Source organism: Cucurbitaria berberidis, assembly GCF_010015615.1.
Source record: "Cucurbitaria berberidis CBS 394.84 unplaced genomic scaffold K460scaffold_1, whole genome shotgun sequence".
In the NCBI taxonomy this organism is placed as follows: Eukaryota; Fungi; Ascomycota; class Dothideomycetes; order Pleosporales; family Cucurbitariaceae; genus Cucurbitaria; species Cucurbitaria berberidis.
Window position 1 is genome coordinate 6,780,104 of NW_024468935.1, and position 13,324 is coordinate 6,793,427.

Sequence of the window (13,324 nt, forward strand, 5' to 3'; positions counted from 1 at the left end):
TGAAACTGCTAGGCGTCGTCATTGCACTACGACTTCGCTCACTCTGCGCTGTTGTATTCCCTCTTTCCTTTCCCTACCGTAACCTGAAGTCTATTGCTCTATTTCCCTGGGCTTTGGAACATTGTTCTAATCATATGTCTGTAAGTCGAGCCAAGAGGTCCAGAATTCTCGCGTTGTCAATGTTCACCCCTTAAAGTTGACACATCAACACCCTGTTCAATCTCTGCGTATTGTTGAGATGATGAAGTCTCTCAGCATCCCACGACAGGCAATCACGAAAGCTCTGTATCCTTTGCGCAGGACGAATAGGAGCGGTGCCCGTAGAAACAATGCCTAATCGACATTTTCGGCCGTTTTAAAGCTACCATCTGGTCGGGATGTGAAGATTGATTTAATGCGGTTGAATGGCGATCCGGATCGCGGCACTTCTTTCTGCGCACCGTATCACTTCCACTACTCTGATAATAGTCCCCGTGGGGCTGCACACTTGGTATACGTAGCCCAGTGGCCTCTAAGTTCTTAATCAAGACTGGGAGTCATTGGCTGTGAACGTGTACCAGAATGCGATTTGATAGCTCTTATCAGCAACCACTCTGGTACTCGGTAAGTAACTCGAGGTAGCAACATACTTTAGGTATCAAATAGCATTTGGTCCTCTACCTCGAAGTCATTATCCCCAAACCTCAAACAACTCTACAACACGCATCTACAGAATGCATTTGAAGTTAGTTACCACCCTGGCGCTCGTCGCCCCAAGCCACGCCCTCATCCGCTTCGGATGCTCACAGCTTGTCGTCGACCGTCTTGATCCTTTGGTAGAACCCGGAAACGCCCCTTCAGCACATCTTCACCAAATCATCGGTGGAAACTCCTTCGTTCCCGACATGAGTCCAGCCAAACATGATCCGGCCAAGCTCTCTACATGCACGACCTGCCAGCCTGCGGATGACTTCTCCAACTACTGGACGGCCTCACTCTACTTCCGCGCTAGGAATGGTACTTACAAGCGCGTTACGCAAAAGGCCAATTCCGGATTTGAGGGCCAGAATGGTGGCATGACCGTCTACTACATGCAGAATCAGCTGGCGGACTATCAGCAGAAGGCTAAAGTCAAGGCCTTCCAGCCGGTATGATGATTTTTCACCTGAGACGAGAACGTTACTTACGCTACTGAAGGGCTTTCGAATGCTTATCGGCACCCCGACTGCGTCCACCAAAGCCGAAGCAGACAGGTACCCACAGCTTACTTACACTTGCCTGCAAGATATGGGGACTCGCTTTCCAGAGACCAAAAACTTTCCCAAGAAGCCATGCCCGTCTGGAATCATGGTGAATCTGCGCTTTCCAACGTAGGCATCTCAAGCACACCGTATAGGGATCTTTGTTTTGGCTAACGGGCTCAGGTGCTGGGACGGAAAGAACCTCGACTCGCCAGATCATATGTCTCACATGGTAACCAGACTTCTCCCTCCTCAAAATATTTTCTAATCAGAATCCTCTAGGCCTATACAGAAAGCGGTACCTTTGAGTCACAAGGCCCTTGTCCCGCTTCACACCCGGTGCGTATGCCGCAACTCATGTACGAAGTCATTTATGAGACCGCGCCATTCAACGACGCATCACTGTGGCCCGAAGACGGCAGCCAACCCTTCGTCTACTCTTTTGGCGACAGCACGGGCTATGGCAACCACGGTGACTATGTTTTTGGTTGGAAAGACGACGCACTGCAGAAGATTATGGACGAAGAGTGCTTCGTGAGGTGTTCGACGATGAGAACTCAAACTATCGAGCAGATGAATAACTGCAGTGTTGCGAGGAAGGTTGTCGAGGATGTTGGCGACGATAACTGTGAGTTTCAGCCGTGTGTAATGTGCGTGTAAAGGATGGCTGCTAATGAATGTCTCGCAGGGCTCACTGCGCTTCCTGGACATGGTCATATGAAAAGAACAAGTAGCTCGTAAGCCCAAGGACTTTGTCGACGCCGAAGATTTTGTGCGTCAATCGACACATGGAATTGCACGTACTGGGCTGGTATTGCGAGGGTAATTTGGGCTCTGCACGTAGCCGTACTTGGCTCTTATTGTTGCTTATAGGTCTATAGAGTGGCCCCATAATGTACATAGACCCTTGCTATGTCTCCACCTCTCTCTTGCAAAGCCCCGCACGTTCATCGCCTAACCCCACAGACCACCCACCACGATCCCCAGAGCGGTACAAGTGATGCCAAACAATGCAATTGCACTACGCTCAATAGTGTAGAATCAACCGGTTTTGTCCTTTATAATACAGAATAGTATACCAAGTACTTCTTTCGCTTGTCAAAGTGTGCTGCTCATGGCTTCTCATGCTCGGCTCCTTTCTTGTCCTCGCGAGCCGAAGTATCGGTCGTGGGAGTCGGGTCTTGACTAGACGATGTGCTAGCCTCGCGCGCTTCCACCTCGCCCTTCTGCATGGCGCGCTGACGCTTCTCGTGCTTCTTGTGTCTGCGGCGCGTGTTCCTTGCATACTTTATCAAGGCCGCTTCTCGGTTCTTGGCCCAATTTGGCCCGGCGTTGGGAGGGGGAACTTCAACACAGATCGCGTCAGCTACATGGGTATGATGCCACGGTATACGAATAAGGAAGAAGATGAGGGGACAAGGCAGAAATACTATACCTGCAGTGCCATTTACAACTGCATCGCGCTCCTTCTCGCGTCTGTCATGTTTGCGTTCTAGGCGGAGGTGACGGTGGCCAGACGACTCGCTACGGCAATCTTGACGGCGTTTTGGGTTGCGTGGCTTCGGGTCGTGCGGATCCTGTGTTGGCACCTTGGTGGGGTGCGAATTCCTGCCTTGATCTCGAGACCAATACGGGTCGTCTCTGTGGTTGTCTCGGGTAGTAGTCGCGTCATTGTGGTATGCCATCGCAAAGTGCTTGAGGGTGAGAGGTCACGATTTTGGGAACGAACGACAAGGAGAAACTAGTCACACGATGCTAGAGATTGCGCAAGTGGTTGTGGGTTGGTATAGAATTCCAATGGGTTCAAGAGAAGTAGTTCGACGTATATAAGGAAGTAGCCCTAACGCGCAATCACGGGCAGGAGCCAGTTTAATGATTACAGTAGTGACGTCAGGCTACTAGGTTCTATAGATTAGACCTGTCAGAAAGTCCTGTCAAAAGCAGTAACTTTTGCCAAGGATTTAAAGCACAGCCCTCTGACAACCGCGGTTACAGCTAGAAATTAGCTAAATCATATATGGTGAGATTTTCACAACAAAACTATCGCTATGACCGCCTCTTATTCCGTTCTCCCCTCCCCTGGCGAAGGCCTGGGTTGTTTCTCTACCGCCTTGATTCCTGCTGGTACCCTTATCCTCGCTGAGACGCCTCTGTTCAATGTTCGCGAACCGCGCACAAACTCCCTGGTTATCTCCGCCTTCTCGCGTCTCTCCAAACCCCAACAAGAGCAATATCTTACCCTACACGTTGTCGACCCCAAAGCAGAAGGTGATGCCCGCGTAATCGACATATTCAACTCCAACGCCTGGCAAACCGAGTCTCGCACTTCAATATGTCCGCGCGCTGCTCGCTTCAATCACTCCTGCATCCCTAATGCCAGTTTCGCCTGGAATTCACGCTTATCACAAATTACTGTACACGCCATTGTCGCGATACCTGCAAATACACAGATCAATCTCAGCTACGAGCGTCCATACCAAACGCTCAGTGCACGGCGCGAAAAACTTTCCGCCTACGGATTCGTCTGCTCGTGCACAGCATGTGGTGATGAAGCCGAGCCTAGCGATGTGCGCAGAGCGCGCATGGTGTTGCTAGAGAGAAGAATCCGAGTTGGACGGAAACAATTATGGAGATCTCCCATGCCCAAGGCGGAACTGGAGTTGGTGAGATTGCTGAAGGAGGAGGGTCTTGTGGGGGAAGCATTAGGGCTGGCGTATCACAATGCTGCTTTAGGATGGCAAAGGCATGGACGACTAGATTTGGCGGTTAGGTATGGGTTGAAAGAGTTGGAGGTTTGCACCATGTGTTATGGCACAAATTCGCCCTACGTGGATACGACAACAGCGTTTCTACATCAGCTGAAGATAGAGCTCACAGAAGTAGAAGATAAGCTTCTACGTAGTATACAATTGTAAATTAGGTTTGCAGTAGTCAATTGATTCAAGCGACATGGTACAGGATCACCAACGGTCGGCTCGTATCCTTCCTTCAAGAGCAAATCATATCCTTAAGATTAGACTATTCAGGCCCTCTGGTTAGAGTAAAACTTACAGCGATGCGAGGCTCCAGCGATACTGCAGATAAAGAAGAGGCTACATCGGTTAGGCAAAGTTTGTTTTATGGACTTGAACACTAGCGTGCGGGGCTATTGGGGGCCTAAGACATATGTCACAACTACAGTAAGTCTCCTCCCTGATTCTTCAATCATTTAGACAATTCTACGTATCCAAGCCCTGCAGCAACACCAAAAATACTTGAGCCATCATTATTCTCTAAAGGCCAGTTCTCTGCGATCCCTCCACATAGTGCACGGATTGAACCGCCAAGCGCCACGATGTCGTTTTGCAAACCAGTAGTGAATAACATAGGGAACAAAGCTTGGCACAGAAGGGATGTTATGCATGCCGCCTTTAAAGCTCCTATCTGCGGTTCCAAACACGAGGGGGCCGATTCGATACTAAAACAGAGTCAGTTACGTTGGTGACGTTGCTTTTACGCCGTACATTATCTGTAGCCATTAGGCTCTTTTCGAACCGCTGATACGCTTGCCGTATATGCCCGCTGTCGTAAATATCGAGACCTCGTAGAGTTTCAATCTCGTCATGCAAATGTTGAGTCAATGGCTCTGCAAAGTCTTCGATAAGGCTCCTAATCTTCTGTCCGTTATAGTCTTGTGGGAGACAGGTCCGAGCGTACTCCTGGAACAGATCAAATCCTGGCGTGAAAGCTCGGTGTTGCTCTACATTGCGCTCCATGACTTCTTGGACATCCGTAATTTGCTCTATGCTGGGGAAGAAAATCGCCTCTTCGGCATCGTGGTGGTGGTGCATGGATTCACACCAGCACTGGCAATATGTCAGAAAGTCTCGAATCGTGTCCAGGTCTTCGCGCGGCATGTGCGGTGCTTGAAGGTAGATGGAGTTCAACCCTCGGAGAATGCCATTGTGGGCAAGTGCGATCTGCGTTGCAACATAGTATGCCGCGTGGGTAGACTGTGAGTTACAGTAAGTGCTGCGAAGTCTTAATACGGATATGACAGACTTACATCTTTTGAGAAGGGATCCGTACTAATTAGAGAATATGGCGTATCCGCCCACTGAGAAGACATCCTGGCAGGTACAACAGTTTCATAAACTGACGCCAAATACACAGTAGCATGAGGTTGGCGACATTTATACTGTGAATAGAATACCAATAAGCCCAATAAAACTACTGAAACATTTTTATCGTTCAGCGAATGCTGGAAAGTCCTATTACCAACTTGTTTGCGTCGCGCTCACTAATCACGGTGCCAGTCGACTAATCCTTGACTACGTAAGCGCGAACGCCACATGAAAGCGGCGCAACTCGACTCCGAACTAGCCTACATAGATACATAAACGCGAACTAGAAACCTTTTTGTCTTGAAAATATCACATCTCTCATTGCAACTAAACAGCAATCATGAAAGTTCTTCTTGTTGGAGCAACCGGTAATCTGGGCATTCGCCTTGTCGCAGCGCTCCTCACACATGGCCACAGCGTTGTTGCGTTCGTCCGATCCTCGAAGAAACTCGAATCTCTCCTTCCAGCGTCAGTATACCGCCAGATCACGGTTGTTCAGGGTGATGCCACTGATTCAATCTCGATCAAGAAGGCCATTTTGGAATCCAGCTGTGATGCAGTTGTCAATACCGCTGGTTTAGCGGCCATACTTCCTTGGGGAAGAAGTGAACTGCCTGCAATATTTCGAGCAGTCCTGGATGCTGTACGAGAAGCGGGTTTGGACAGACAGAAACCGCTGAGAGCTTGGTTCTTAGCTGGTATGGGAGTGTTGTATTATCCAGGATCAGAATCAATGCTCTCGAACTAGTAAGTACAATCATGATAGCATTCTTACTTCATATGATTCGTCTGGATCTGCTTCACACAGACTTGTTCGGACATTCATCGAATCTAGAATACTAAAAATCTGCAGTCTTCCCATCTACCTTGAACACCGCCAAAACCTCCGCCTCCTCCAATCTCTCCCATCGAACACAGTCGACTGGTCTGCGCTATGCCCTGGCACCATGGTCCCCGAGTCCTCGCATTTTAATGTACCTACAACCTCTTCGCGTGGAAAACTCATTGCAAATGCCGCGAGTCCACCATCATGGAAAGATTCCTGGATAAAGCACATCCCTTTGATCGGGATGACGCTTTTGAGCGGCATGAATATGGGACGCTATGAGACCAGCCTTGAACAGAACGCAGAATTCATTGCTAGTGACCTCGAGACCTACGAGAGCCAATGGAGTGGGACAACAGTCGGAATTATTGACGGGTCGAAGTAATTTTATTTTAGGAGAAAGACTCTTGATAATATTCTAATAAGGATAAGACTGAGTAGCTTAATGTTACATTGTGCTTTAATATCTCACTCGAATTTCTCCTGTACCTAGTCATTAGAATTTTGCGTTATAGAGGTAGGATCTACACTAATGTACATACGTAGCTTATGGAATTGATTCCTGTTTCTTTGTTTCAAAATGCTGTTTCCCTAGCTCTTCCCCTTCCAACGGCTTGTCCTCGATAAACCATGAGATGAAGAATCCCACGCCAGAAGTACCGGCAATCATCCAAAAAACTCCAAAGATAGATATTCTGTATGCATCAATTACGCTATCTAATACCTCGACTGATTTTTCAATGTTTCTTAAAAGTGGTACAAAGCCAACCGCTTCTCGTATATCACTCAAAGCAGCCAGCTCACCAGGAAGAGGGCCTAAAGCCTTAATTTTGTTAATAAAGATTGTGTTGAATATGGTGGACGACATTGACAGCCCTATGAGCCCTCCGAAGAGACGGAAAGAGCATAGTATTCCAGCTGCAAGGCCCATGTCGTCGGCGTTTTGCATGCTGGCTTGCAAGGGGAGGTTCAGAACAGACCAGAAAGCGCCAATTCCAATGCCAAGGACAACCTGAAAGGACTCCTTTTCGGCCAGAGTAGAGGAAGGCCCTAACAGAGTCAGAATGCCCGCCCCCACGGCCATGAAAATCCAGCTGACAAGTATCACAAGGCGGTACTTGCGCAAAACCTCGACAGCAACGGCGGCTAAAACTGCAGTGGCGATGGCTAAAAAGCAAACAGGGAGAGTCAGGACAGCAGCCGCCAATGGCTCTTCGAGATAGATAGCCTGGAAGAACAACGGAATATACAGTGTGATACTGTAGTTGCCGATACCGTGGAGGAAGCTTGCAAAGAGGGTCAAAGCAGCAGTCCGATCGCTGAACATCCGGTAGGGAAATACCGGTTCGATGGGTCTTCTCTCGTAGAAGGCAAATGCAACCAGTAATACGGCGCCCAATATTAGGGGGACTAGCGTTTTGTATGAGGACCAGGGGAACATCGCACCTGCCCAGGCCACGGGCGAAGCAAACAAAGTACAGCCAGTCGTGAAGAGGACGATTCCACCCCAGTCAAGACGACGCATTTTCTCCCGCATTGGTTGGTCTATAGCCTTCAGCTTCAGGAAGAAGATTGACAAAACGAGCCCGATAGCGGATAATGGTAGATTGATCCAACCGATCCACCTCCAGGTGACATACTGACTGAACACACCACCAAGGATTGGACCAAGAACGGTGCCTCCCAGCATGGGAATAGCGAAGTAGCCAAGGTACATTGGTCGTTCCTTTAAGGTTGTGATATCCGCCAGGATGATTTCATTGAGCACGTCCAGGCCGCCAGCACCAAGGCCCTCAAGGACCCTCCCCGCAATCAGAGTAGTCATATTCCGACTCAAGGCGAAGACGATGGAGCCAGCAATGAAAAAGAAGTACGAGGTATACAGGGGCATCATACGGCCCATGACATTGGATATATTGGTGTATAGCGGCTGGACAATGACGACGGCCAGTAAGAACGAGATACTGGCCCAGAATCCCTCAAGAGTCGTTCCGTCAAGTTCGTATACTATAGACTTGGCTATCGTAAGTATAAAAGCAAAAATCGGGTTGGAAGCGGCAACTTACAGGTATCGCGACACCGAGCACAGTAGCATCTAAGGCGCAAATGAAACCCATGATCAGAAGGGCGATGAAGGACATGTGAAATGCGAGCGGCTTCCCAGGCCGGGATGCAGAATCATGATTCTCGATTTGGCTATGCGTGCCTGGCTCATCATCGCGGTTCTTGGTAGGAGGGAGATCTGCAGACGTCCAGGCTTCCTGTTTCCCGTTTTCAAGATTCTCCATTTCGCGATGAGGTTGACGAGCAGGAATTTTAGCGTCTTCGCGAAAAATCGCAGCAGAAGTTTATCAGCGACGAAGGATTTTTTGTTCCGAGTGGAATGAATGTGTTTTTCGCAAGGGGGTCCTACTGTAGCGCAGGCTCACCAATCAAAGCCGCACAGGGGCATTGGCGGCGGCAGACTGATGGCTGTCCCGACAATACGGTCATCATAGCCCCCTCCAGTGTTACTATGGCATACGTGGATCAGATAGCCTTGTATCACGATAACGGCCAAGGATTCCAACCCCCTGAAAAGCCGGTGAAACTACCGTGCTCGTCGGGGCCATCAAAGGCTGAGGCGTACACAGCATCACTGCTCACCGATAGCATCTTTTTGTGGGTCGCATGCAGTCAGCCCTCCCAGCCTCTCTCTATGTATCATACTATACCATTGGCAGACTTGCCGCCGACGATCAATCAATTCGTTAATTAATAGTCAATATTGATCGACTAATAGCATGTCTAGCCATCGATAATGCAGTCAGACGGCGAGGTAACCTACATACCGGCTGACGATGAAGAAAGAATGCGGAGCCTTGAAGCCCGTGCCGTGCCACACTGTAGATGCGGGGCGGGGCTGACTTCGCACGGGCGGGCGTGTCCCTATGATCCGGCCGTTTATTCCCTGCAAAATCGATCAACACATTCCCCACAATTTGCAGAGAGCTCTCTGAGCTTACAATTTATTCTTCTCATTCCCCACGCCGCAGTATAAGAAGTCATCTTGCCAAGACCCTACTTATCCTGCCGCTGTTTAATCCTGGAATACCCTGGAACACGCTGCGCCCCTCCCGGGTGGCACCGCCAAGGCTGGCGAATTAGGAAGCATACATCTGTGAGGAAGGCGTTGTAACGGTGTACCGCAGCGCTAAAAGCATCAAACTATGGCCAATTCGGAATTCTTCCGTACGGAGCAATAGGCGGAGGCTGTGGTAGTGGATATGATGTACGTCGCACAACTGGCGAATCTAGGCGATGTTTTGAAGCACAAGATAATACAAGGCGCAAACTTGGGGTGCTGATGTGAGAGCCGGGTAGCTTCATGGTTTCCCGAAGAGGGAAATGGGTTGATACACTAAGATGATTAGGTTGGTATAGGTACCGCGAGACTCTTACCCTTACCAGAAGCCGAGGGCTTTTGCATAACACCTAAGAGCCAATTTCATTCAGCCACCGTTCCAGATCGCCCATTAAACGCTCGCCAAGGTCTGAATCAACCACACAGTCTTGCCAACTACACGTGACACACATCTCTCCACCCTTTACTGTCATGATCGACACGGACAAGGCAGCCGAAGGTACTTCTGTGCTCAGAATCAACTCCGCTCGACGTAACGACCAGCCTGCCTCTTGTCTTTGTGGGCCATCAATTCCCCCATCGAGGACGCCGAGGTTGGTCACGAGCCAAGACAAGTATCTCATCTTGTGTGTCTCGCTCTGCTGCTGGGTTCGCCAGTCTGAGACGAATTTCATGATGCCTATCATGTCGTCCCATACGCCCGAATCAAGTCTAGCTTGGATCTCTCGTCTTACTCGGGCCGAGACGGACCAGATTATGTCCATCAAGTCAGTAGACAGGCCTGTGTCCGAGGCCGTGGCCGCCATTTTAGAACGGATCGTCGCAACTAACTTGGCGTCGAACTCATGATCTACAACCGACACATAATTACACATCGATTCTTTCGGCTGTAACCAAGGGTACTGGGGGGTGTTTGATGGCAAGATCTGCCGCAGGTCGTAAGGAGTTCTGCTTGCAAAGCCGTTCATGTTCTCAAGCGCGGATGTGAGAGATACCAGCACGAGGGCCTGGACAAGGCCAGTGAGAGTGGTGTGGTGTAATCTGCTAGCAGCGACTACTTTTGCGACAATGTTATTGCTAACCGTGAAGTTGCGAAATCTCGTTGTGAAGGGGGAGGTTTGAATTGGAGCCCATCTCGCGTGCGTATTGCCTGGTGGGAAAATCGATGTTGGTTTCAACTCATTCCAGAGACATTTCAACAGGAATACTGGTGTCATAGGCCACGAAGACAGAACCTCAGGATTTGGGGGCAATTTGTCAAAAGGATCGGGGAGCTCAAGGACCCAACTGTTCGAGTCCTCGGAAACCTTGAGTATGGGCTCCCTGTTTTGAGTGAAGTTTTCGTTGAGATTCCGGAGCAAGTTTTGATGGAATATCTTCCCGCTCATTCCGTCATGATGTGGATGGTTCCAGACGTACAACACCTCCATAGACTCTGCCCCAACCTCATGTATTATGACTACTCGCCAGCCAGGCTGGGTTGAGAGATGATCATACCTGGAGTCAAGCTGATCTTGCATAGACTGTAGGTACAGCGACTCAAGATGATTGGAGGTGTCAAGTGAGGTCCAGATAACATGATCGCGCAGGTCAAGGCGAGGAAGGCGAACAAAGGCAGGGTCCTTGGAATTTTCGTCTGTGATGCCGACTTGTAGATGAGGCTGGGCGAGGACAACGCGTGCGATGGCATCATGAAATTCGGCTTTGAGTTTCGTGAGGGAGTCAGGGTGGGTTAAACCAAGTGGCGGGCAGTAGCGGCAGGCTACCACTGTGCCTCGATACTGGTCAAGTGTATGCATGGCTAGCTGGTAAGCCTCACTGCGCTGTATTAGAAGGCGCTTTTTATGATCGCTGCATATTGGTAGGGACCTACTGGCAGCCCATACCGCGAAGTCTAGTGCTCGCAACATTGCTGGTGACGCGACCCCCACGAAGGTAGTTGATCATGATAGCTTTCGTTGTGAAAGATGCCCAGAAGAACGATACGCACACCGAGCGATTTTGTAGCTTGTAGCGTGGATGTTAGATGTGTAGGAAAAGTTGTTTGTTGATTTTGCGGCGCGGAGGTGGAAATCACGAGCGGGTTAGCCTGGGAGTCTCTCAGGTCAAGGGTGAGAGGCCAGTTTAAGGCCTTAGCGCCTCCTCGCGGCTAAATTAGGCCTAGCTCTGTATTACACTTTCAAGCTTGCTTTCTTGTCAATTCATGCGTCGCGTATGGCCATGATAATAGTTAGGGATCGGACTCGGGACTTTGTGCCTTCTTTATGTAGCTACCCTTCTGAATATTGATTCACAGCATGTGCCAGCCGCCCACCTGATTGGCGTCGTCGGCTACACAAGCTAGGAAGAGGAAATTTAGCAGATTTAGGCATGCCCTCCTTTAAACGATAAGACGCGAGAGGTATGCAAGTTCTTGTTGACAAATTTGATAGAAGGATACTACGTGAATCTCTCAGACAGTCTGTAGTTGGCTGGGTTCAGTGGATCCCGTTTCCACCATCTCTGCATGTGTAGGGCTGATGGTACTACCGTCGTCGCCAGCACTGCTTTCTGTAACCAAGTCATGCGTATTTAGCTCGCTGATTTCCCAAAGGCTGCGACGTCGTCGAGATTTTGGCTTGTACATGACCTGCCACTTGGGTTTACTTGCTTGTGACCTACTTCGCCCGCTATAACCTGACAACGAGCGAAAGAACGAACTGACCGACTCAGGTATGGGCAAGCTCTTGGCAACTCTAGGGAAAGCAGGAATGCCCATGATCAGGAATCCGGTTGTTACTTCCCAAATCGTCCATATAGCAACGCCAGACATCTGATAGGTCACATCTTCGGAACTGAGTAACTTGACAAAGTATACCGTGCGAACCACGCCAAAGGTCCAAGCACTTTGCACGACACCATGTTAGCATAAGTTTTGGAGTGAGTGGGAGGTAGTGTACGAACCCGACTCCGATACCGAAGAGTAATGATATGCCCCATTTACGCTTCCGAGACAGGTGCAGATTCCAGATGATCCACTGAGGCATCGCGAGAATGGTCGTGTCGGAAATGAAATTCAGAACACTAGTTGCGATGTTCTGTGTCTCTACGTCAATCGGGCAGCTACCCCCTTCAAACCAGGGGTTCCAGATCTTCTCTCGCGGCCAGCAGCGAAAGATCTCAGTGAAGGTCGTAATGGTATAAAAGACGACATTAACCCAGATTAGGATATGCATCATCCAGAACGTGGCATTGCGTACACCCGTGGGCACGAAGATACGTAGCCAGTTGACAAGGATGGCCACTTTGATGCACATTGCTATAGGACCGTAATACACGGCGCCTAAATGAATATTCTGCGCAACGTCAGTACCAGTATCAGATGACAAAGGACAGAAAGAGTATTCACATAAAGGAAGTGGATGAAGAATCTGTTCTGAATATTCCATTGATGGGCCCAAACTCCTGGGTAGATACTGAGATCGTAAGTGATGTATTGATTTCCTGCAAAAATGCCCTGCAAATTGTTCAGCACGCAAGCTGTCATAGTACCGAGGCTAGTTACTTACTAATGCAATCGCCATCAATGCATCCTCGAGAACAAACTTCTTGGCAATAGTGCTGCTCACTAAACGTGCTAGAACTGCTATGGTGGAGATGATGGAACTGGCGATGACGATGCCGTACCCAATCGACTGACTGCCACCGGGATAAGCGAAGTTGGGCACCACTCCAGGTGGCGGATTCAGTGCAGGTCCTTCGAGGATCGCTTCCATAATCACGGCCTGACCTTCAGTCGATATTATGATTTGTAGATCCTAGCTGGGTCCAAATAACAGGGAGAAAAGACTTGGGACGATGTGATAATCGACTTGCAGAGACGTGCCAGCTGCATCGTGTGAGAGGTAAGCGATATGTATGGAAAGTCATCAAGCGGAATTTGAAAAAGTGGCGAAGCGAAGGGGGGTGAGATTCTGCAGTTGCTGCAGATGTCATGCGCACAGCGTCACCCATGGCCGGTTGTACATAAATTGTACCCGGGTTATCTGAATGGAACTTCAACACCTATTGG

At 49.4% G+C, this 13,324-nt stretch overlaps 8 protein-coding genes across 8 annotated transcripts; 3 read left to right on the forward strand and 5 right to left on the reverse strand.

The window, feature by feature from the left end:
• Positions 1-713: 713 nt before the first annotated feature.
• K460DRAFT_424982 (uncharacterized protein) lies at positions 714-2,313 on the forward strand (the record flags this gene model as incomplete). The annotated part of the gene is made up of 5 exons (XM_040938224.1): positions 714-1,127; positions 1,177-1,349; positions 1,404-1,452; positions 1,503-1,848; positions 1,909-2,313. The coding sequence occupies 5 exons, from the start codon at positions 714-716 to the stop codon at positions 1,959-1,961; spliced, it is 1,035 nt and encodes a 344-aa protein (XP_040794607.1). The 3' UTR covers positions 1,962-2,313.
• On the reverse strand, positions 2,048-3,110 carry K460DRAFT_362810 (uncharacterized protein). Its single transcript, XM_040932708.1, has 2 exons — positions 2,656-3,110; positions 2,048-2,565 (listed from the first exon to the last, which is right to left on the reverse strand). The coding sequence occupies exons 1-2, from the start codon at positions 2,903-2,905 to the stop codon at positions 2,333-2,335; spliced, it is 483 nt and encodes a 160-aa protein (XP_040794608.1). The 5' UTR covers positions 2,906-3,110; the 3' UTR covers positions 2,048-2,332.
• Positions 3,111-3,265: 155 nt separating this feature from the next.
• On the forward strand, positions 3,266-4,214 carry K460DRAFT_362811 (uncharacterized protein; the record flags this gene model as incomplete). Its single annotated transcript, XM_040932709.1, has 1 exon — positions 3,266-4,214. The coding sequence occupies one exon, from the start codon at positions 3,269-3,271 to the stop codon at positions 4,133-4,135; it is 867 nt and encodes a 288-aa protein (XP_040794609.1). The 3' UTR covers positions 4,136-4,214.
• A 271-nt stretch (positions 4,215-4,485) lies between these two features.
• K460DRAFT_383294 (uncharacterized protein) lies at positions 4,486-5,328 on the reverse strand (the record flags this gene model as incomplete). The annotated part of the gene is made up of 3 exons (XM_040935443.1): positions 4,486-4,677; positions 4,724-5,212; positions 5,266-5,328. The coding sequence occupies 3 exons, from the start codon at positions 5,326-5,328 to the stop codon at positions 4,486-4,488; spliced, it is 744 nt and encodes a 247-aa protein (XP_040794610.1).
• Positions 5,329-5,663: 335 nt separating this feature from the next.
• On the forward strand, positions 5,664-6,534 carry K460DRAFT_325576 (NAD(P)-binding protein; the record flags this gene model as incomplete). Its single annotated transcript, XM_040930598.1, has 2 exons — positions 5,664-6,070; positions 6,177-6,534. The coding sequence occupies 2 exons, from the start codon at positions 5,664-5,666 to the stop codon at positions 6,532-6,534; spliced, it is 765 nt and encodes a 254-aa protein (XP_040794611.1).
• A 162-nt stretch (positions 6,535-6,696) lies between these two features.
• Positions 6,697-8,437, reverse strand: K460DRAFT_273920 (MFS general substrate transporter; the record flags this gene model as incomplete). The annotated part of the gene is made up of 2 exons (XM_040927916.1): positions 6,697-8,163; positions 8,216-8,437. The coding sequence occupies 2 exons, from the start codon at positions 8,435-8,437 to the stop codon at positions 6,697-6,699; spliced, it is 1,689 nt and encodes a 562-aa protein (XP_040794612.1).
• A 774-nt stretch (positions 8,438-9,211) lies between these two features.
• K460DRAFT_383297 (uncharacterized protein) lies at positions 9,212-11,351 on the reverse strand. The gene is made up of 2 exons (XM_040935444.1): positions 11,147-11,351; positions 9,212-11,091 (listed from the first exon to the last, which is right to left on the reverse strand). Exons 1-2 carry the CDS (start codon positions 11,218-11,220, stop codon positions 9,624-9,626), a joined length of 1,542 nt encoding a protein of 513 aa, XP_040794613.1. The 5' UTR covers positions 11,221-11,351; the 3' UTR covers positions 9,212-9,623.
• A 334-nt stretch (positions 11,352-11,685) lies between these two features.
• K460DRAFT_413528 (uncharacterized protein) lies at positions 11,686-13,285 on the reverse strand. Its single transcript, XM_040937618.1, has 4 exons — positions 12,822-13,285; positions 12,662-12,769; positions 12,217-12,608; positions 11,686-12,158 (listed from the first exon to the last, which is right to left on the reverse strand). The coding sequence occupies exons 1-4, from the start codon at positions 13,026-13,028 to the stop codon at positions 11,726-11,728; spliced, it is 1,140 nt and encodes a 379-aa protein (XP_040794614.1). The 5' UTR covers positions 13,029-13,285; the 3' UTR covers positions 11,686-11,725.
• Between the last annotated feature and the right edge of the window lie 39 nt (positions 13,286-13,324).